We start from the raw sequence: 22,122 nt of genomic DNA, 5'->3' as shown, positions 1-22,122 counted from the left end.
AACACTCAAAAGTTCGTTTAGCATGTCCTTGTAACATAAATGGCATTTAACATTTTATTTTCAAGTATCTCTGAGGAGTTATGTTGTGAACTTACTCTTAAACTAAAGCTAACTGTATTTTGCCTCGTCACCGTGGTTACCCTCGGACCAACGTCCGCCATCTTAGAAAATACCCTGAATGTGACTCGAATTTCACTCATAACATTCACAAAACAGACATTAGCTTAACATTGCTTACTCTAAAAGGTACAGAATAATTTCTACTACTGCGTGTATGTGTTTTATGCAAGCCAGCTTACCTGCAAAACAATTAACACAGCGTTACAACCGGAGCTTGATGCATATGCTTCTTTTCAGACCACGTACTGACAGACTTCTTCTACGGCGCCAGCTACTGATACCAACGGCACCACGCGCCCTCTGCTGGTGTAACTGAATATCGCATGCTGCATAGAAATACATAGAAAACCTTGACATCACAAAAAATTAGTCTATAAACAGTATTTAAATCGAGTTTTCTGACCTTAAAGAGTTTTTAATGGGGGGGCAACTATTTTAGTCAAATTAAATCACTTAGTGCCACACTCTCCCCCACAAAATTAAATGTCTCCTGACATTTCTGTTACTTAGTCCGTAACCTTAGCACCCTTGGACAGCCCAGGGTCTCCAAAAAGTTTTACTCTCAATAACCTGAGTCTTTACCTTACAACCCCTCTGTACCCAAGTCGGCTGACCTAAAGTGTTGTAACTCAGTACCATAGGTGGTTGTCTCTGTCGCTGAGGTCGCTGGTTCATAGTCTTAATCTCACCTTCATCGACGACTGAGACATCAGTGTTGGACTCACCACGTGCTAGACTGTCTTGTTCGGGATCCGAATCATTTTCTTCAGTCTCTGGTGGAATGTCCTCTTCACTTAGTAGTGGCAAATCCTCTTCGCTCTGTAGTGGCAAATCCTCTTCAGGTTGCACTGGGTCCTGATGAGGCTGGAAGGGCTCCGCCAGTGGGTTGAGTGAAGTCTGCTGCCGCCTTCTTGGACCAGGCCGAAGGTACCACCGGTAGGTTCCATTGTAGTCATCGTCGGATGTGTCACCGTTGTCTGGCGGTTGCTGCTGCTGCTGTCTGCGTTGAAGTCTGGACGTCCTCTTTGCTGCTGGTGGAGTAGTTGCTGGGGGCTTCTCGCAGGGCAGAAAGTCGCACGGGAGCAGAAGATTTCTGTGCACTACTTTGTCTCTTCCTTTTCCGTTTTCAGGAGTTATCTGATACACTGGACTATCTTCTGCTTTTCTCTCTTTTACTTTGTAAACTTGCTCTTCCCAATAGGACTGGATCTTTGCGGGACCACCCCTGGGAGTGAGATTCCGGAGGAGAACTCTATCGCCCGGCTTGAGGTCTCTGCCTTTAACTCTTTTGTCATAGTGAGCTTTTCCTCGAGCCGCTTCTTTGTCAGCTGTTTTTGCTGCTATAGCGTAGGCCTCTTGCATTCTTTTCTTCCAACTGTTTACATAATCGTCGTAATCTACATGGGACTTCTCTTTCTTTATGTCGAACAAGAGGTCAATTGGCAATCGGGGGGCACGACCAAAGACGAGGTAGTACGGAGCGTAGCCTGTCGCTTCACTTTTCGTGCAGTTGAATGCGTGGACAACTTTAGCTAACGACTCTTTCCAATTGTCTTTCTCTTTGTCTTCCAGGGTACGCAACATGGACAACAGGGTGCGATTGAATCTCTCGACCTGTCCGTTACCCTGTGGGTGGTACGGTGTCGTGTGTGAGCCCTGGATGCCTGACAGTTCTTTGAGCCTTGCCATTAACTTGTTCTCAAACTCTTTACCCATGTCATGGTGTATTCTTGTCGGAAACCCGAACTTGAGTGCGAAGTCGTTAAACAGCTTGTCCGCTACTGTTTTGGCTGTTTTGTTCCTCGTAGCGTAGGCTTGAGCAAACCTCGTAAAGTGATCCATAACTACCAAAATGTATTCATAGCCGTTTTTGCACTTTTCCAAGTGAAGGAAGTCTATGGACACGAGTTGGAATGGGTATGTAGTATGGATCGTGGTCAGAGGTGCTCGAGTCTGCTTACTTGGCTTTTTCTTCTTCAAACACTCGCATTCTTCGGTGACAAAATGCTCCACTTCTTTACTCATTTGTGGCCAGTAGAACCTCTCTCTTATCAAGTCGAGCGTCCTTTCCACCCCTAAGTGGCCCATCTCCTGGTGCAGCTCTTTGAAAACCAGGGGACGATAAGCTTTAGGGATCAACAGCTGCTCTCTGTGGACAGTGCGGCGACGCAGGACACCATCTGGATCAATGTGAATCTTTAGCCATTGCTTGAGCAGTGCAGCGACAGCAGGATGTTCGGACTTTGCTTCAGCTCTACTCGGCCTTTTGTTCTGTGTCTTAAACCAGATGACTCTTTCCAGGATCTCGTCTTCTTCCTGTGCTTTGCGGATCTGGTCTGGAGTGAAAGGCTGGTTCGTGTCAGAGTCTTTGATCAACTTTAGGGCACTGACCTGGATCACACCAACGCCTTTGCAAGGGTCATATTGCTCAACTTTCACAGACTCCATCGATGCACTTATTGCTTCTTGATTGACTTCGGCTGTGCAGGTGTTCATGTAGTTTTCAATGTCCAATGGCATCCGCGACAGTCCGTCAGCATCAGCGTTGGTTTTGCCTGGACGATAGCGAATGGTGAAGTTGTAATCGGCCAGCTCCGCGACCCATCTGTGACCTGTGGCATTGAGTTTTGCTGTTGTGAGCACATATGTTAACGGGTTATTATCTGTGTACACGACGAACGATGAAGCATGGTACAGATAATCTCGGAAGCGTTCACAGATGGCCCACTTCATTGCCAGGAACTCAAGCTTGCCAGAGTGCAGGTTGTAGTTCTTCTCTGCTGGACTTAGGGTGCGGGAGCCAAACGCTATCACTCTCATCTTTCCTTGCTGCCGCTGATATAACACAGCACCCAAGCCGACTTGCGAAGCATCACAGTGTAACACGAATGGTTGGGTGAAATCAGCATACCCGAGGACTGGAGGCGCCGTGAGTGCATCGACGAGCTGGTTCAATACTTCTTGGTGGATACTGGTCCATTGTATGGGCGTGCGTGAAGGCATGTGGCCTTTGTTCTTCTTGACCCCCTTTTTGAACTTTTCTGCAGGAGCTGTAGTGGTTTTCTCAGGAGCTGGGGGACTGAGCAGGCTGTACAGCGGGTGGGCCACACGAGAGAAGTTGGGTATGAAGGGCCTGTAATAAGAGAGAAAGCCAAGCATTTGACGTACCTCCCCAACAGTTGCAGGTCTTTTTTCTTTTAGGGCCCTCACTGGCGCCATCTCTGCCGGATCCATGGTATAGCCTTCTCCTGTCACCAGCTTTCCCAGAAACTTAACACTACTCCTAAAAAGTTCACATTTCTTTGGCGTCAACTTTACACCGTGCTCTTTGTATCGCTGGAGGACAAGACGGATGTGTTCAACGTGGTCTTCAAAGCTGCTGCTATGCACAAGGTTGTCGTCCAGGTATGGGAGGCAAATATTGTCTCTGAGGCCAGCCAAGCAATTCTCCATACTTCTCTGGAACTCTGCGGGTGCGGAGCTCAGGCCAAAGGGAATGCGCACCCATTCATATAATCCCCAAGGTGTGATGAAGGCTGTCAGCGGCCGGCTTTCTTTATCAAGGAAACCCTGGTGGTACGCTTTTCCCTGATCCAACACTGAAAACCAGGAGCTTCCACCCAGCGTATCCAACATGTCTTGAATCCTTGGTATTGGATGACGGTCTGGAACTGACTTGCGATTAAGCTCTCTGAAATCACAACAGAGACGGAGGCCCCCATCTTTCTTACGAACACACACGACAGGCGACGAGTAGGGGGACCGTGAGGGTGTGGTCCAACCTTTGTTGAGCAGATCTTGCAAGTACTCTTTGACTTCATTGTGAAGGGGTTTTGGGACAGACATGTAGGTCTTTTGCACTGGGCTGGTGTCACTTAGGGTGATGTGCATCTTGAGTGATGGTATGCAGCCTACATCGTCGTTGTCAAATGCAAATGCCTCACATTCCTCCCTCAACATTCTCCTTGCCGCTGCTTGTTGATCCTGTGTTAAGTGTTGGAGGCTCACAGGCGGATCCCACGACTTTGGTCTGTGTGTGTGTTGATTCTCGGACGGCTCTGTGTGGTTTGGCGTGTTTGTCTTAAACTTTGTGCTGCTTTTGTCTTCTTTTGTCAGTTTGTTTACTTTTGTTTGAATGTCTGCAGAATAAACTGTCTTCACTGATTCAAGATGCCCAATAACTTTACGACTTTGCAAGTAGATGGTGTGGTCTGTGGTATTGGTCACTGGGATGGGCACGTACGGCAATTTTCTGTGTGAGATTTTTACCAGTATCTCGTTGTAGACGATGCCCTCTGGTGGCGGATCAGATGTGTCAGGCGAGAACAACATGTCTTGGCCCCTGACTTGTTGACTAACATGTGCCCGCATGTGAACTACTGTGACCTTCTTAGCTGGCAATGTCACTGTTTTTACACCAATACGCACCAGACCAATGTCTGACTCTTCGTTGCTGTTCTGCACTAGCTTGACGACGTTGTGAGCAGTTCTGACAGTTATTTCAAAAGCTTTACTCACTTTGTGGGCAAGCTGCTTTCTCCCCCCTTTAGTTTTGCCTTCATTGTTGTTGACAATGGCCTCGATCACATTGTAGCCGATGATGGGGTCACTGGCCACTGCTGGGTCACTGCAAACTAGTATTGGCACTTGAAACTCACTTTTGGATGAATCACTGTCGAGCCGAAATCGGACTTCAATCCAGCCAGTGTAGGGAATGGGCGTGTCATTAGCAGCATAAATTGTGAGTGTCTCATTTTCTAACAGTTCAGCTATCGGCCGGACGACTGTGTGGGGAAGATGCTGTTGTCGCCAGTTTTCATTAACTATGCTCGACTGGGCCCCTGTGTCCCACAAAACTTTGACTGGATGATTGTCCATAACACAGTTCACTGTACATCGGTTTCCCACAAGGCTGACTAACTGTGACTTGCGTTGAGGGGGTAAATAGTGAACTTCGCTTACACTGGCCTTGGCTGTAGGTTGTGGGGGGGCTGGTTCCGGATTTGGGAGCTCACCTTGGGACGATTGGCTTTGGACTACTGCTGGTCCCATCTCAGTAGTCCCTCCCCGTTTCCCGACTGTCTCAGAGCTCGGCATCCCCGAGAGAAGTGACCCTCACGCCCACATTTGAAGCAGTGTGAACAGTTATCTCCTGTTCCCTCTCCTCTACACTTTGTACAGCCCTTTTCTCTCTGCTTTGGTCCACTTGCACGGGGACTGGTCTCCATCAAGGTCATAAACATTACCTTCATTTCTTTACGCAACTCTTCAATGATTTGTTGTGTATCAGCGCTTTCACTTTTAGTCTCTTTACTTTTCACAGCTTTCACGGCCACTGCAGTCTGGGCTTCCCTGGGCTTTGCAGGGCTCTGGACAGGTGCAGGGTCCGCCTGGCATTCTGTTTGGAGCTCTTGCACTTTGGGAATCTTGGTTGCAGCTGACCTTTTACGTTTCTCAAGTCTTTCACTTTCCAGCTTTGACGCTTCAGTTACTCTTTCGATCAATTCTTCATCTGTTGTGCTCACATCACTGAGGAGGGGCATTAACTGATACTTAACGGAATCGCTGAGCAGCCCTGTTTCAATGGAACGTAAAAACTTGCGCTGGATTGTGCGTCGGCTGTAAAGTTCATCAGTTTCCTCATTTGCGACTTTCCACAACAGTTTCTCTTTCAGTTCAATGGCACGAAAAACAAAGTTCAGGACAGTCTCTCTGGGCTCTTGGGAGATATTGAGGAGCTGGTGGTATAGCTCAGTGGGGCTGTCTACCTTGTAGTGTCCCTTTAATATGGTGAACAGCTTATTGAGGGTCAGTTCACGTTTTATTTCCAGCATATCTCTGAGGGGCAGGCCTGGACTAATAGCCCTGATTACTGCTTCGATTATTTCAGTCTCTGAATGTCCTTTTTCAGTCCCCACCCCAATTTGACGCACAAGACTGAGGTAGGATAGCTTATCCCTCTGTCCAGGTTCACCTATCTGCCCACAGATCTTGAACTCCCTTCTCAAAGTTACCTCTTGCAGAGAATGTTTTTGCTCTGGTCGAACTCTGAGTGGAGAAGGTGTACTTTTGGGGGAAGTGTCATGCTTAAACAGTTTTTCTGATCCTTTCTTTGACAATAGTTCACCGTTTAATTTATTTATATATTTACTTAACTCTATATAACATTGTTCAACTTGTTCTTCCTCAATCTCATCAAACGCGCCTTCTGCCATATTGATGAGCGCCCTTCTTGACTTGCTGCGAGACTCTCCGCTGTCCAGGCCGGAACATTTCAGTCGCCCGCAGACATCCACGAGAAGCTCTTCCTCCAGCTGCCACAAGGCTGCACTCAGTTCATCACGCAGTGGCTGTACTTTTTCCATGTTTAATAGAAGAATAAGGTTCGTCTCTTGGGAAGGAGGGTCGATGGTGGTGGTGTTGACTCACTGGTGCCCCCTCCTGGCTGGCTCGCCAAAATATGTTACACAGCTCGAAAGATGGGCCAACTCTTTCGTTGTGCGACACATTTATTTTTCAGGATCAAGCTGCAAAACAATTAACACAGCGTTACAACCGGAGCTTGATGCATATGCTTCTTTTCAGACCACGTACTGACAGACTTCTTCTACAAAATACAATGTCTGGAGTTGAACAATTTTACAAATATTCCAAAAATATATTTATGTATACACATACACATACATATATATACACAAAAACCCTTTTTACTATTTCTATCTACCTTAGAATCATGCTCTTAATCACCGTTTAATAATATATGTATTGTATTTATATGTATTTATTGTATTTATTTGTGTCATCTTATCATTACCTGTACCTAATCTACTGTCCTATGTGTGACTGTAAATCTACTGCCTTAGCACACACTAACTGTAATTTAGCTTTGACACACCTATCTGGTGTGCTTATGATCAATACAACACTCAAAAGTTCGTTTAGCATGTCCTTGTAACATAAATGGCATTTAACATTTTATTTTCAAGTATCTCTGAGGAGTTATGTTGTGAACTTACTCTTAAACTAAAGCTAACTGTATTTTGCCTCGTCACCGTGGTTACCCTCGGACCAACGTCCGCCATCTTAGAAAATACCCTGAATGTGACTCGAATTTCACTCATAACATTCACAAAACAGACATTAGCTTAACATTGCTTACTCTAAAAGGTACAGAATAATTTCTACTACTGCGTGTATGTGTTTTATGCAAGCCAGCTTACCTGCAAAACAATTAACACAGCGTTACAACCGGAGCTTGATGCATATGCTTCTTTTCAGACCACGTACTGACAGACTTCTTCTACGGCGCCAGCTACTGATACCAACGGCACCACGCGCCCTCTGCTGGTGTAACTGAATATCGCATGCTGCATAGAAATACATAGAAAACCTTGACATCACAAAAAATTAGTCTATAAACAGTATTTAAATCGAGTTTTCTGACCTTAAAGAGTTTTTAATGGGGGGGCAACTATTTTAGTCAAATTAAATCACTTAGTGCCACACCTGTACCGGAAGTAGCGTGACGTCACAGGTTGAAGGGCTCCTCACATTTCCCCATTGTTTACACCAGCAGCGAGAGCGATTCGGACCGAGAAAGCGATGATTACCCCATTAATTTGAGCGAGGATGAAAGATTCGTGGATGAGGAACGTGAGAGTGAAGGACTAGAGTGCAGTGCAGGACGTATCTTTTTTCGCTCTAACCGTAACTTATGTAAAAGGGCTCATTGGATTCCACATTTTCTCCTTTTTCTATTGTGGATCACGGATTTGTATTTTAAACCACCTCGGATACTATATCCTCTTGAAAATGAGAGTCGAGAACGCGAAATGGACATTTACAGTGACTTTTATCTCCACGACAATACATCGGTGAAGCACTTTAGCTACGGAGCTAACGTGATAGCATCGTGCTTAAATGCAGATAGAAACAAAAGAAATAAGCCCCTGACTGGAAGGATAGACAGAAAATCAACAATACTACTATCAGGAGACACCGAACCAAACACTGGACCTGTAACCACACGGTTAATGCTGTGCTGCCTGTCGAAGCCTAGCAATGCTGTTGCTAACGACGCCATTGAAGCTAACTTAGCTACGGGACCTCGTCAGAGCTATGATAAAAACATTAGCGCTCCACCTACGCCAGCCAGCCCTCATCTGCTCATCAACACCCGTGCTCACCTGCGTTCCAGCGATCGACGGCGCGACGAAGGACTTCACCCGATCATCGATGCGGTCGGCGGCTAGCGTCGGATAGCGCGTCTGCTATCCAAGTCAAAGTCCTCCTGGTTGTGTTGCTGCAGCCAGCCGCTAATACACCGATCCCACCTACAGCTTTCTTCTTTGCAGTCTCCATTGTTCATTAAACAAATTGCAAAAGATACACCAACACAGATGTCCAGAATACTGTGGAATTTTGCGATGAAAACAGAGCTTTTTGTATTGGATACAATGTGTCCGAATACTTCTCTTTCAACCATCGACGTCACGCGCAAACGTCATCATACATAGACGTTTTCAACCGGAAGTTTAGCGGGAAAAATTTAAAATTGCACTTTATAAGTTAACCCGGCCGTATTGGCATGTGTTGCAATGTTAAGATTTCATCATTGATATATAAACTATCAGACTGCGTGGTCGCTAGTAGTGGCTTTCAGTAGGCCTTTAACTCAAAACTCTTGTACCTCAAATCAATGTCTCCCATTGAAATGAATCAAAATTAATTGAATCGGTGCTTGTCCCCCCTAAGACAGCACAATTCTAACATGTCACGTCCATCCATCCATCCATTTTCTACCGCTTGTCCCTATCGGGGTCATCGCTGCTGCCCACTGCTCCCCTCACCTCCCAGGGGGTGATCAAGGGTGATGGGTCAAATGCAGAGAACAATTTTGCCACACCTAGTGTGTGCGTGTGACAATCATGGGTACTTTAACTTGAACTTTAACTTAACTTAACCTGGCTTTCAAAATGAAAAAAACAACAACTTTTAGATAATAAATACTGTATAAAAACAATACAATATAATGACCTACAAAGAACTACAGTTGTTTTATGAAGTAATGTGATAATAATGTACAGTATTTTCCTTGGAGAGTGGACTTGTACACTGCAAAAACTGAAATCTAATTAAGATTAAATATCTCAAATAAGGGTGATATTTGCTTATTTTCTGTCTGATAAGATAATTCTTCTCACTAAGCAGATTTTATGTTAGAGTGTTTTACTTGTTTTAAGTGTTTTGGTCCTAAATGATCTCAGTAAGATATTACAGCTTGTTGCTGAGATTTCATGACCTACACTACCGTTCAAAAGTTTGGGGTCACATTGAAATGTCCTTATTTTGGAAGGAAAAGCACTGTACTTTTCAATGAAGATAACTTTAAACTAGTCTTAACTTTAAAGAAATACACTCTATACATTGCTAATGTGGTAAATGACTATTCTAGCTGCAAATGTCTGGTTTTTGGTGCAATATCTACATAGGTGTATAGAGGCCCATTTCCAGCAACTATCACTCCAGTGTTCTAATGGTACAATGTGTTTGCTCATTGGCTCAGAAGGCTAATTGATGATTAGAAAACCCTTGTGCAATCATGTTCACACATCTGAAAACAGTTTAGCTCGTTACAGAAGCTACAAAACTGACCTTCCTTTGAGCAGATTGAGTTTCTGGAGCATCACATTTGTGGAGTCAATTAAACGCTCAAAATGGCCAGAAAAAGAGAACTTTCATCTGAAACTCGACAGTCTATTCTTGTTCTTAGAAATGAAGGCTATTCCACAAAATTGTTTGGGTGACCCCAAACTTTTGAACGGTAGTGTATATTGAGTAAAACATGCTTGAAACTAGAATTTCAACTGATGCAAAGCTGTGTCATCAACACTCACAAGTATAAAACTACTTTTTTAAATTAATAATTCATATGCCGAGCGCATATCATTATGTCAAGATAATGGCACTAGCATTTACTTAATTTAAGAATATTTTTCAACATATTGAGCAAAAAGGTCTCTTTTTTTTTCTACCAAGAAAAGTGCACTTGTTATTAGTGAGAATATACTTATTTTAAGGTATTTTTGGGTTCATTGAGGTTAGCTAATTTTACTTGTTTTGAAAAGCCAAATTTTCTTGTTCTATTGGCAGATAATTTTGCTTAGTTCAAATAAAATACCCCTAATTTTCTTGTTTTTGAACACTGACTTTTTGCAGTGTAGGTTTTCTCCTTGCTTCTCCGTCAAACACACCATTAGACTTAGACTTAGACTTGGACTTAGACTTCCTTTTTATTGTCATTCAAATTTGAATTTTACAGTACAAATAAGAACACAATTTAGTTGCATTAGCTCATAGGAGTGCAGGATAAAAAATCAATAAGGTGCAGATATAAATAAATACATTACTGTACAGATAAATATATTGCACTTTTGCATATGCATCCACGTTTATGGATGTATGTTATATTGTCTTTATATTAGCGAGTTAATCCATTTTTGGGGGGAATTGAGGGGATTATTATGATGCGTTCAAGAGTCTTACGGCCTGAGGGAAAAAGCTGTTACAGAACCTGGAGGTTCCTGCTGCGGAACCTCTTTCTAGAGTCCAGCAGTGAAAACAGTCCTTGGTGGGGGTGGGAGGAGTCTCTGCAGATTTTCTGAGCCCTGGTCAGGCAGCGGCTTTTTGCCATCTCCTGGATAGGAGGAAGAGGAGTCCTGATGATCTTTTCCACCGTCCTCACCACTCTCATTAGCAGCCTTTCCATATTTTCATGAATAAATGTCTACTGTTTTGATTTTATTGTAACGTCTTTGGCTGGCGTTGGACTCATTCTGCTTCAGTACGGTGCAGACGAGCATTGATACACTCAGAATTAGGGATGTCCGATAATGGCTTTTTGCCGATATCCGATGTGCCGATATTGTCCAACTCTTTAATTACCGATACCGATATCAACCGATACCGATATCAACCGATATATACAGTCGTGGAATTAACACATTATTATGCCTAATTTGGACAACCAGGTATGGTGAAGATAAGGTACTTTTTAAAAAAATGAATAAAAAAAAAAAAGATAAATAAATTAAAAACATTTTCTTGAATAAAAAAGAAAGTAAAACAATATAAAAACAGTTACATAGAAACTAGTAATTAATGAAAATTTGTAAAATTAACTGTTAAAGGTTAGTACTATTAGTGGACCAGCAGCACGCACAATCATGTGTGCTTACGGACTGTATCCCTTGCAGACTGTATTGATATATATTGATATATAATGTAGGAACCAGAATATTAATAACAGAAAGAAACAACCCTTTTGTGTGAATGAGTGTGAATGGGGGAGGGAGGTTTTTTGGGTTGGTGCACTAATTGTAAGTATATCTTGTGTTTTTTATGTGGATTTAATAAAATAAAAAAAAACAACAAAAAATAACAAAACAAAAAAAAGATACTGATAATAAAAAAAACGATACCGATAATTTCCGATATTACATTTTAACGCATTTATCGGCCGATAATATCGGCAGACCGATATTATCAGACATCTCTACTCAGAATGCTTCTCCAAGTTGACCCGTTCAGTCGTGTTTTAGATGTCTTTTAATTTAATGAACAGCATCCACTTCTTCTTCTCAGTACTGTCCTCTACGCTCGCTTTCTTCCTTCCAATGGTTGGACAACAAGGGTTGTGTCCATCTCTAGCTATAAGTCAATTAGCCAGTAGGACCGGATGTTTTGGTCGGATCTTTCGGCGTTCACTGTGACATTTGCTGGCAGGGATGCTTGTAACTCAAATTTTTGCTTGCAACTTAAAGGCCTACTGAAAGCCACTACTACCGACCACGCAGTCTGATAGTTTATATATCAATGATGAAATCTTAACATTGCAACACATGCCAATACGGCCGGGTTAACTTATAAAGTTCAATTTTAAATTTCCCGGGAAATATCCGGCTGAAAACGTCTCGGTATGATGACGTTTGCGCGTGACGTCACGGATTGTAGCAGACATTTTGGAATAGCACGGTGGCCAGCTTAAGTCGTCTGTTTTCATCGCAAAATTCCACAGTATTCTGGACATCTGTGTTGGTGAATCTTTTGCAATTTGTTTAATGAACAATGGAGACAGCAAAGAAGAAAGCTGTAGCTGGGATCGGTGTATTAGCGGCTGGCTACAGCAACACAACCAGGAGGAATTTGACTTGGATAGCAGACGCACTATCCGACGCTAGCCGCCGACCGCACCGATGATTGTGGTGAAGTCCTCCGTCGTGCCGTCGATCGCTGGAACGCAGGTGAGCACGGGTGGTGATGAGCAGATGAGGGCTGGCGTAGGTGGATAGCTAATGTTTTTAGCATAGCTCTGTCGAGGTCCCGTAGCTAAGTTAGCTTCAATGGCGTCGTTAGCAACAGCATTGCTAGGCTTCGCCAGACGGGACAGCATTAACCGTGTAGTTACAGGTCCAGGGTTTGGTTCGGTGTCTCCTGATAGTTGAAGTAATAGTAGTATTGTTGATCTTCTGTCTATCCTTCCAGTCAGGGGCTTATTTCTTCTGTTTCTATCCGCAGTTAAGCACGATGCTATCACGTTAGCTCCGAAGCTAAAGTGCTTCGCCGATGTATTGTCGTGGAGATAAAAGTCACTGTGAATGTCCATTTCGCGTTCTCGACTCTCATTTTCAAGAGGATATAGTATCCGAGGTGGTTTAAAATACAAATCCGTGATCCACAATAGAAAAAGGAGAAAGTGTGGAATCCAATGAGCCCTTGTACCTAAGTTACGGTCAGAGCGAATTTAGGTACATCCTGGCGTCCTGCACTGCACTCTAATCCTTCACTCTCACTTTCCTCATCCACAAATCTTTCATCCTCGCTCAAATTAATGGGGTAATCGTCGCTTTCTCGGTCCGAATCGCTCTCGCTGCTGGTGGCCAGGATTGTAAACAATGTGCAGATGTGAGGCGCTCCACAACCTGTGACGTCACGCTACTTCCGGTACAGGCAAGGCTTTTTTATCAGCGACCGAAAGTTGCGAACTTTATCGTCGATGTTCTCTACTAAATCCTTTCAGCAAAAATATGGCAATATCGCGAAATGATCAAGTATGACACATAGAATGGACCTGCTATCCCCGTTTAAATAAGAACATTTCATTTCAGTAGGCCTTTAAACCATAACAATTAGCCGAGAGACAGCTCTTATTTTAAAACACTCTTAAGTTGCGATATTCTTCACTTGAGGTACCACTGCATTATTATTATTACTTGTATCCTTAGTAGGATCCTCAATCAAACAAGAGTCAAAACGCAAGAGGCTGTGCGTGGTGGCGTTAAGACACCAGGTGTCCTGGCGATGGTTTAATGAAGGTGGAGAACAGTGGAAAAATAATGCACTTCACCTCCCATGAGGCCCTGATAAAATCACCAGGGGAACATGCTGTTGTCATAGCGATAGGGGCAGGGCTGAGGCACCAACAACAGTGGATGTGGTTAAGTCATATGTCTATTTTCATACTATTTCTTTACCTTTTTGTGATTCCAACCGAATTTGGGGCCTATTCAGGTATGCTTGTACCTTTAGTGGGACCAAATTAGTTTCATATTGTTAAATATGGAAGGCAACAAAGGCAAACATCACGTAATAAGCATTCAATGAGATTGTTTAAATGTCATCTATATACTGCTCCCAGCCACTAGAGGGCACATGTGATTGATTGATTGATTGAGACTTTTATTAGTAGATTGCACAGTACAGTACATATTCCGTACAATTGACCACTAAATGGTAACACCCGAATAAGTTTTTCAACTTGTTTAAGTCGGGGTCCACGTTAATCAATTCATAGTAAACATGGTGAACATGTCAGGGTCATAATTGTGAATATTTTGATGATACCAAATATTAACATTGCTGTATGTATACTTTTGACCCAGCAGATTTGGTCACATTATAAGTAGACCCATAATAAATTCATAAAAGAACCAAACTTCATCATGTTTTTTGTGACCAACAACTATGTGCTCCAATCACTCTATCACAAAAAAAAAAAGAAAAAAAACAAGAGTTGTAGACTTTATTGGAAACTCAAGACAGCCATGAGTCAACGTTCCCTCTAAGGTGCGCGCCTGAGCAATTGCGCACTGCTCAAGCGTCCTCTGCGCACAGCAAATATATGCCGCGCACCAAATCAAACCCATCTGAATTCTAAACAAAAGAAACACATTTATTCTGTGTAATTTTGAAATGCAACTTTGAGTGACAGTGACAACAAGCGGCCCTAAAGTTCGTCAACACCGTTCAATTGAACACTGTTCAATTATTGTAACGTCTATCGAGATGCTTCGAGGACAAGAATTATATCGATCATTTTATTGAGCAAAACTGTTTATATTCGGCCATAACCACACCAAAAATATGAGTAAAAAACTTCAATCTCGACAAAACTAGTCATTTTCTGCCGTACAAACCAGGCCAAAACCAACTTGTCATCTGTCACCAACACGCATACCAATAAACCACTGGTGCGTTTATGGCCACACAAAAAGTCAGACAACTCAAACACCACACAAAGTTACACTATGACTCCTCAGTCATACGTGTGCTTATTTTTCTGTCATTTATTATTAATGTTAATTTATTGATATTAATCATGGAATGCTGTTACTAGAGAAAGTTACAGGAATGCACACTTCATCCTATGCTTACATTTCATTGTGCAACATGAGGATGTTTAAGGGGAACTAAATGTGATCTCTGAAAGGGGTACAAATGATTTCCAAAGCAGGAACCCCACCCAGACATATTGTACAATACTAATCCATAGCTTATGAAAAACAAGATTTCTTTTATTTTCATTACAAGTGGGCCAAATCACTAATATTACTAAATAATCTCATGAAAATGACTCCTCTCATTTGAGTGTTATTATAAAAGATTGGTTTGAGACAGGTGTGCTGCTGGTGTTGCCCCGTGTGATGTTGCTCACATGTGCTCCACTGAATGAACAATTAGAGGGAACATTGGCCATGACAGTATGTTCTTTACAAGTGTATGTAAACTTTAATCGCGACTGTATTTTGTTACTCGACGCATGCCAACTGTTGAGTCATATTTTTTGTTACTTGACACTATCTGGCTAGCGTGCGAACTGTTAGCATTTCAGTTTGGCTTTTCAGCATTCACATCTACCCAAATTACAATTGGTCATATATGAGTGATATTGTGTATTTGTTTTGTCAGGTGTGAGCAACAACAATGGTCAAATGTGGATCTGCAAGCCTACTGCTCTGAACCAGGGCAGGGGGATCTTTCTGCTGAAGAGCCTGCAGGATGTCGTGGCCTTAAAAGTGAAGCTGCAGGACATTGAGGACCGACGGGCCAAAGCAAAGACCCTTCAACGCCAGCCTCAGGCCTACATTGTCCAACAGTGAGTACATAAATACGCCGTGTATTATTGTATGTATTGAACAACATGTTATTGTGTAGTTATATCCAGAGGCCGCTGCTGTTAAAAGGGAAGAAGTTCGACGTGCGCTCATTCCTCTTGATCGCCTGCACGTCACCTTACATGGTCTTCTTTCACCACGGTTACGTGCGACTCACCTGTGACCTCTATGACCCCAGCTCCAAAAACCTCTCGGCCCACTTGACCAATCAGGTACACCCGACTAAAACTGACCTCTTCAGCCGAATTCATTTGCTATTCTGGAGTGTGTCATTTGCTTTTACCACTTGATGTGTGTGTGAGCCCCCTGCTGTTCACCTGTAGTACATGCAGAAGAAGAACCCTCTGTACAGCCAGGTGAAGGAGGACACGGTGTGGTCCATGGAGAGCTTCAATGCGTACGTCAACGACCGCTTTCAGGTTGCCAAGCGTCTACCAAGGGACTGGGTGCTGGGCGCCTTCACTGTGAGTGCTGCTGTTGTTGTGTACAAGCTCTCAGGGACCAATTAGCTGGAAGATAATGATTGCTGGGCAGCGTGGTGGCACAGGGGTTAGTGCGTGTGCCTCACAATACGAAGGTCCCGGGTTTGATCCTGGGCTCGGGATCTTTCTGTGTGGAGTTTGCATGTTCTCCCCGTGACTGCGTGGGGTACTCCGGCTTCCTCCCACCTCCAAACACATGCACCTGGGGATAGGTTGATTGGCAACACTAAATTGGCCCTAGTGTGTGAATTGATTGATTGATTGATTGATTGAACCTTTTATTAGTAAAAAAAAAAAAAAAAAGAACCTTTTATTAGTAGATTGCACAGTACAGTACATATTCCATACAATGAATGTGAGTGTGAATGTTGTCTGTCTATCTGTGTTGGCCCTGCGATGAGGTGGCGACTTGTCCAGGGTGTACCCCGCCTTCCGCCCGAATGCAGCTGAGATAGGCACCAGCACCCCCCGCAACCCTGAACGGGACAAGCGGTAGAAAATGGATGGATGGATAATGATTGCTGTCATATCTTCCTGAGGAAGCATCATCCTTTGATTTGACATATACTTTGGATTTAAAAATAACTAAATATATATATATATATATATATATATATATATATATATATATATATATATATATATATATATATATATATATATATATATATATATATATATATATATATATATATATATATATATATATATATATATATATATATATATATATATATATATATATATATATATATATATATATATATATATATATATATATACTACCGTTCAAAAGTTTGGGGTCACCCAAACAATTTTGTGGAATAGCCTTCCTTTCTAAGAACAAGAATAGACTGTCGAGTTTCAGATGAAAGTTCTCTTTTTCTGGCCATTTTGAGCGTTTAATTGACCCCACAAATGTGATGCTCCAGAAACTCAATCTGCTCAAAGGAAGGTCCGTTTTGTAGCTTCTGTAACGAGCTAAACTGTTTTCAGATGTGTGAACATGATTGCACAAGGGTTTTCTAATCATCAATTAGCCTTCTGAGCCAATGAGCAAACACATTGTACCATTAGAACACTGGAGTGATAGTTGCTGGAAATGGGCTTCTGTACACCTATGTAGATATTGCACCAAAAACCAGACATTTGCAGCTAGAATAGTCATTTACCACATTAGCAATGTATAGAGTTTATTTCTTTAAAGTTAAGACTAGTTTAAAGTTATCTTCATTGAAAAGTACAGTGCTTTTCCTTCAAAAATAAGGACATTTCAATGTGACCCCAAACTTTTGAACGGTAGTGTGTATATATATATATATATATATACAGTATATCATCGGCGGTCACTCGAACGAGTATGACAATCCTCCTGGTAGGGGTGTATCCCTTTATGGAGGATGCCTGTGCGTGACTTTGTTTCACGTGGGGAAACTGGTGCACAGACAGTCACCACACGATCTTTGACAGAATCAGGTCAGGGTCCAGTGGCATGGAGTCCAAGATGACTGGGGACCCTTTTCAGCTGCAGCCTTCTTCCGCATTGCAGCCGTTGTGGTAGTTCTTAAATCTGGCTAGGGGGGCAGTCAGGTACTAGGCCTTTGCCAAGGGCCACCTGGGGTAACAGTAGTAAAGGGGTTAACCTCCTAGTGCCCCAAGACCCGATAGAGGAGCCCCCACTGCCGGATGCACTTAAATGTCATGCCCAGGACAAATATTTATATATATATATATATATATACATATATATATATATATATATATATATATATATATATATATATATATATATATATATATATATATATATATATATATATACTGTATACACACATTGTTCATATAGAGAACATTTTACAATAACAATTTCGCGTGTATTGTTGTCTTTTAAAAGTCTTGTACTAATTTTGAATTTTCATATCAAAATCATATATATTTTTTGGAAATATCAAACTAATAATGTTAAACCCTAATTCGAAACCCCACCCTATGCAGAAATTTGGACCCTAATTTGAGAGGATGGCTAGCTCAAGTGGAAACGATGCTTGCTCTCTGACCAGGAAATGACAATTCATGTTTATATTATTATAGAATAGAATAGAATAGAAAGTACTTTATTGATCTCTGGGGGAAATTCAGGTATAATAACAGGTATAAGGCTATACCTGTTTTTTAAGTTCTAAATACAATCGTTCAAAGGCCAGAAATTTTCACAGCACTCACCCTGTAAGGCGCAAGTACCTTCATATAATAATATAAACATAACATGAATAAAATGATATTATTGTTATTATTATTATATAAATATATTTCAATAAAAACAATATTAATGGTACCCCTGTCCTAACCGTAACCCTTAAATTAATCCCCATTTTTAAACCAAAAAGATGACACTAAATTGCAACCCTAACTCTAAACTTGTAATAATATTTTAAACCTAGAATAAATATAATTATTGTAATACTAAAATAAATTCAATTAAATTGAGTAACAGCATTGACATGACCTAACCCAGAAGCCAATAATCATTCAACAGAAAACCAAAATATGAAATGTAGTGGTACTACACTGCAAAAATTTTTTTTCAAAAAGACTAGATTTTAGGAAAAAACTAGTGAAATTATCTGTCCATGGAGCTAGTTAATATTATTCTTGATAAGACATTCTAAATTAAGATTTGTATACCTAGAAATTAGCAGGCCTTTTAAGATAGAAATAAGTATAATGTTTTGAAAACAAGCCTTTTTCAAGTTGCAATTCTTAAATTCAGCATCTTTGAAATGTCGCAGATTATTTAAACAAGATTTTATTGGGAAAACCCAAATATCAAATTTTAATGGTTATTTTCTAAATTTTAACATTTTTAAACTACAACTCAATCAATCAATCAATTTATTTATATAGCCCTAAATCACAAGTGTCTCTATATTTAGTCAATGACTAAAATAAGTAAAGTTTTTAAAACCAGGGTAATTTCTAGGAATATAATTTTACATCTTAACAAGTGGCAATTTGCAGTGTATTAACTACCCTAACTGTAGATTGAAACCCTAATTTCAAACCCCAACCCTAAATTCAAATCCTCACTGGAAACCCTAACCTTAAAAGGGTCATATTATGATTTTTTTCTACATTTAAAACACTTCCTTGTGGTCTACATAAGATGTAATGGTGGTTCTATGCTCAAAATGTTGCATAGATTTTGTTTTACAGTCCAACTTCAAGCTACTTTCTGACCATCTCTTGCGCCATGTTTTGGGTGGTCTATAGTTACATGCCTTCCTTTGGACTGTGTCTTCTTCCCGTCAGCCGTGTTGTAGTTTTTAGCGCTTCCATATGGAGTCTACTGACCGAAGTTAGAACTGTACGCTACTTTGTATTAGAAATGGCAACAGCTGTGGATGCATGTGCATGTACGAGCCAGTCGGCCCCACAATAGGAGGATATAGAAAAAGAGCAACTTAATGACTACAATATTGGACTAAAATGGCGGACTTGCGGTAGGAAAATTTACTTTGCTGAGATCACCAATTGGAAAAACATCTCAAAATGGGCAAATTCCATACGGCTCGTTTGAAAGAATTAGGCAAGATAGTTTTATACATATCTCCTCCATGCCTACATGGTTTGATTCTAATTTTTCAGAACTTATACAGATCCAAATAGACAAAACCTGGTACCAATTGGTTAAGAAATGTTGGTTTTGCATAATAGGTCCCCTTTAAATATGTCTGTGAATGATCTGATTCATGTAGATGTTTGTATTCTCAGGGCATCAAATCAAGCTTAGGGGAACTGCATTTTTGGGGGGAATCTTGCCTATCGTTCACAATCATTATGAAAGACATGACGACAGATGGATTTTTTTTTCCAATGCATTTTAAAGGCCTACTGAAATGATTTTTATTTATTTAAACGGGAATAGCAGATCCATTCTATGTGTCATACTTGATCATTTCGCGATATTGCCATATTTTTGCTGAAAGGATTTAGTAGAGAAAATCAACGATAAAGTTCGCAACTTTTGCTCGCTGATAAAAAAAGCCTTGCCTGTACCGGAAGTAGCGTGACGTCACAGGAGCTAGTATTCCTCACAATTCCCCGTTGTTTACAATGGAGCGAGAGAGATTCGGACCGAGAAAGTGATGATTACCCCATTAATTTGAGCGAGGATGAAAGATTCGTTGATGAGGAACGTTACAGCGAATGACTTGAGAGGCAGCGATGGACGTATCTTTTTTCGCTCTGACCGTAACTTAGGTACAAGCTGGCTCATTGGATTCCACACTTTCTCCTTTTTCTATTGTAGATCACAGATTTGTATTTTAAACCACCTCGGATACTATATCCTCTTGAAAATGAGAGTCGAGAACGCGAAATGGACATTCAGTGCCTTTTATCTCCACGACAATACATCGGCGAAATGCTTTAGCTACGAGCTAACGTGATAGCATCTTGCTTTAACTGCATATAGAAACAAAAGAAATAAACCCCTGATTGGAAGTATAGATAGAAAATCAACAATACTATTAAACCGTGGACATGTAAATACACGGTTAATGCTTTCCAGGCTGGCGAAGGTTAACAATGCTGTGCTAACGACGCCATTGAAGCTAACTTAGCAATCGGACTGCACAGAGCTATGCTAAAAACATTAGCTCTCCACCTACGCCAGCCAGCCCTCATTTGCTCATCAACACCCGTGCTCACCTGCGTTCCAGCGATCGGCAGAAGGACGAAGGACTTCACCCGATGCGTTTGGCGGCCCGGAGAGTAGGAAGTCAAGGTGAAGTCGGCGGCTAGCGCGGCTAGCGCTCCAACAAAGTCCTCCTGGTTGTGTTGCTGTAGTCCGCTGCTAATACACTGATCCCACCTACAACTGTCTTCTTTGCAGCCTTCATTGTTCATTAAAAAAATTGCAAAAGATGTCCAGAATACTGTGGAATTATGGAAATGAAAACAGAGCTTTTTGTATAGGATTCTACGGGGTACCATAACTTCCGTTACTCGGACTTCGTCACGCGCATACGTCATCATACCGCGATGTTTCAGCCGGATATTTCCCGGGAATTTTAAAATGTCACTTTATAAGTTAACCCGGCCTTATTGGCATGTGTTGATAGTTTATATATCAATGATGAAATCTTAACATTGCAACACATGCCAATACGGCCGGGTTAACTTATAAAGTGCCATTTTAAATTTCCCGGGAAAACGTCTAGATATGATGACGTTTGCGCGTGACGTCAATGGTTGAAGCGGAAGTATTCGGACACCATTGTATCCCAATACAAACAGCTCTGTTTTCATCGCAAAATTCCACAGTATTCTGGACATCTGTGTTGGTGAATCTTTTGCAATTCGTTTAATGAACAATGGAGACTGCAATGCAGAAAGCTGTAGGTGGTATCGGTGTATTAGCGGCTGGCTGCAGCAACACAACCAGGAGGACTTTGAGTTGGATAGCAGACGCGCTAGCCGACGCTATCCGATGCTAGCCGCCGACCGCATCGATGATCGGGTGAAGTCCTTTGTCGCGCCGTCGATTGCTGGAACGCAGGTGAGCACGGGTGTTGATGAGCAGATGAGGGCTGGCGTAGGTGGATAGCTAATGTTTTTAGCATAGCTCTGTCGAGGTCCCGTAGCTAAGTTAGCTTCAATGGCGTCGTTAGCAACAGCATTGCTAGGCTTCGCCAGGTTGGACAGCATTAACCGTGTGGTTACATGTCCAGTGTTTGGTAGTATTGTTGATCTTCTGTCTATCCTTCCAGTCAGGAGCTTATTTATTTGGTTTCTATCTGCATTTAAGCACGATGCTATCACATTAGCTCCGTAGCTAAAGTGCTTCGCCGATGTATTGTCGTGGAGATAAAAGTCACTGTGAATGTCCATTTCGCGTTCTCGACTCTCATTTTCAAGAGGATATAGTATCCGAGGTGGTTTAAAATACAAATCCGTGATCCACAATAGAAAAAGGAGAAAGTGTGGAATCCAATGAGACCTTGTACCTAAGTTACGGTCAGAGCGAAAAAAGATACGTCCTGCACTGCACTCTAGTCCTTCACTCT

At 41.8% G+C, this 22,122-nt stretch overlaps 1 protein-coding gene across 2 annotated transcripts in view; it reads left to right on the top strand.

The window, feature by feature from the left end:
* The window catches only part of ttll10 (tubulin tyrosine ligase-like family, member 10), an 82,206-nt gene that overhangs the window by 52,308 nt on the left and 7,776 nt on the right, over positions 1 to 22,122 (top strand). For both annotated transcript variants that reach the window (XM_062054551.1, XM_062054550.1), the window contains 3 exons: positions 15,367 to 15,553; positions 15,613 to 15,784; positions 15,896 to 16,036. In XM_062054551.1, the coding sequence (XP_061910535.1) occupies positions 15,367 to 15,553; positions 15,613 to 15,784; positions 15,896 to 16,036 (500 nt within the window). The remainder of the gene's footprint in view (positions 1 to 15,366; positions 15,554 to 15,612; positions 15,785 to 15,895; positions 16,037 to 22,122) is intronic.

Source organism: Entelurus aequoreus, linkage group LG07 (genome assembly GCF_033978785.1).
Source record: "Entelurus aequoreus isolate RoL-2023_Sb linkage group LG07, RoL_Eaeq_v1.1, whole genome shotgun sequence".
Lineage (NCBI taxonomy): Eukaryota > Metazoa > Chordata > Actinopteri > Syngnathiformes > Syngnathidae > Entelurus > Entelurus aequoreus.
This window is presented reverse-complemented; position numbering and strand designations above follow the sequence as displayed.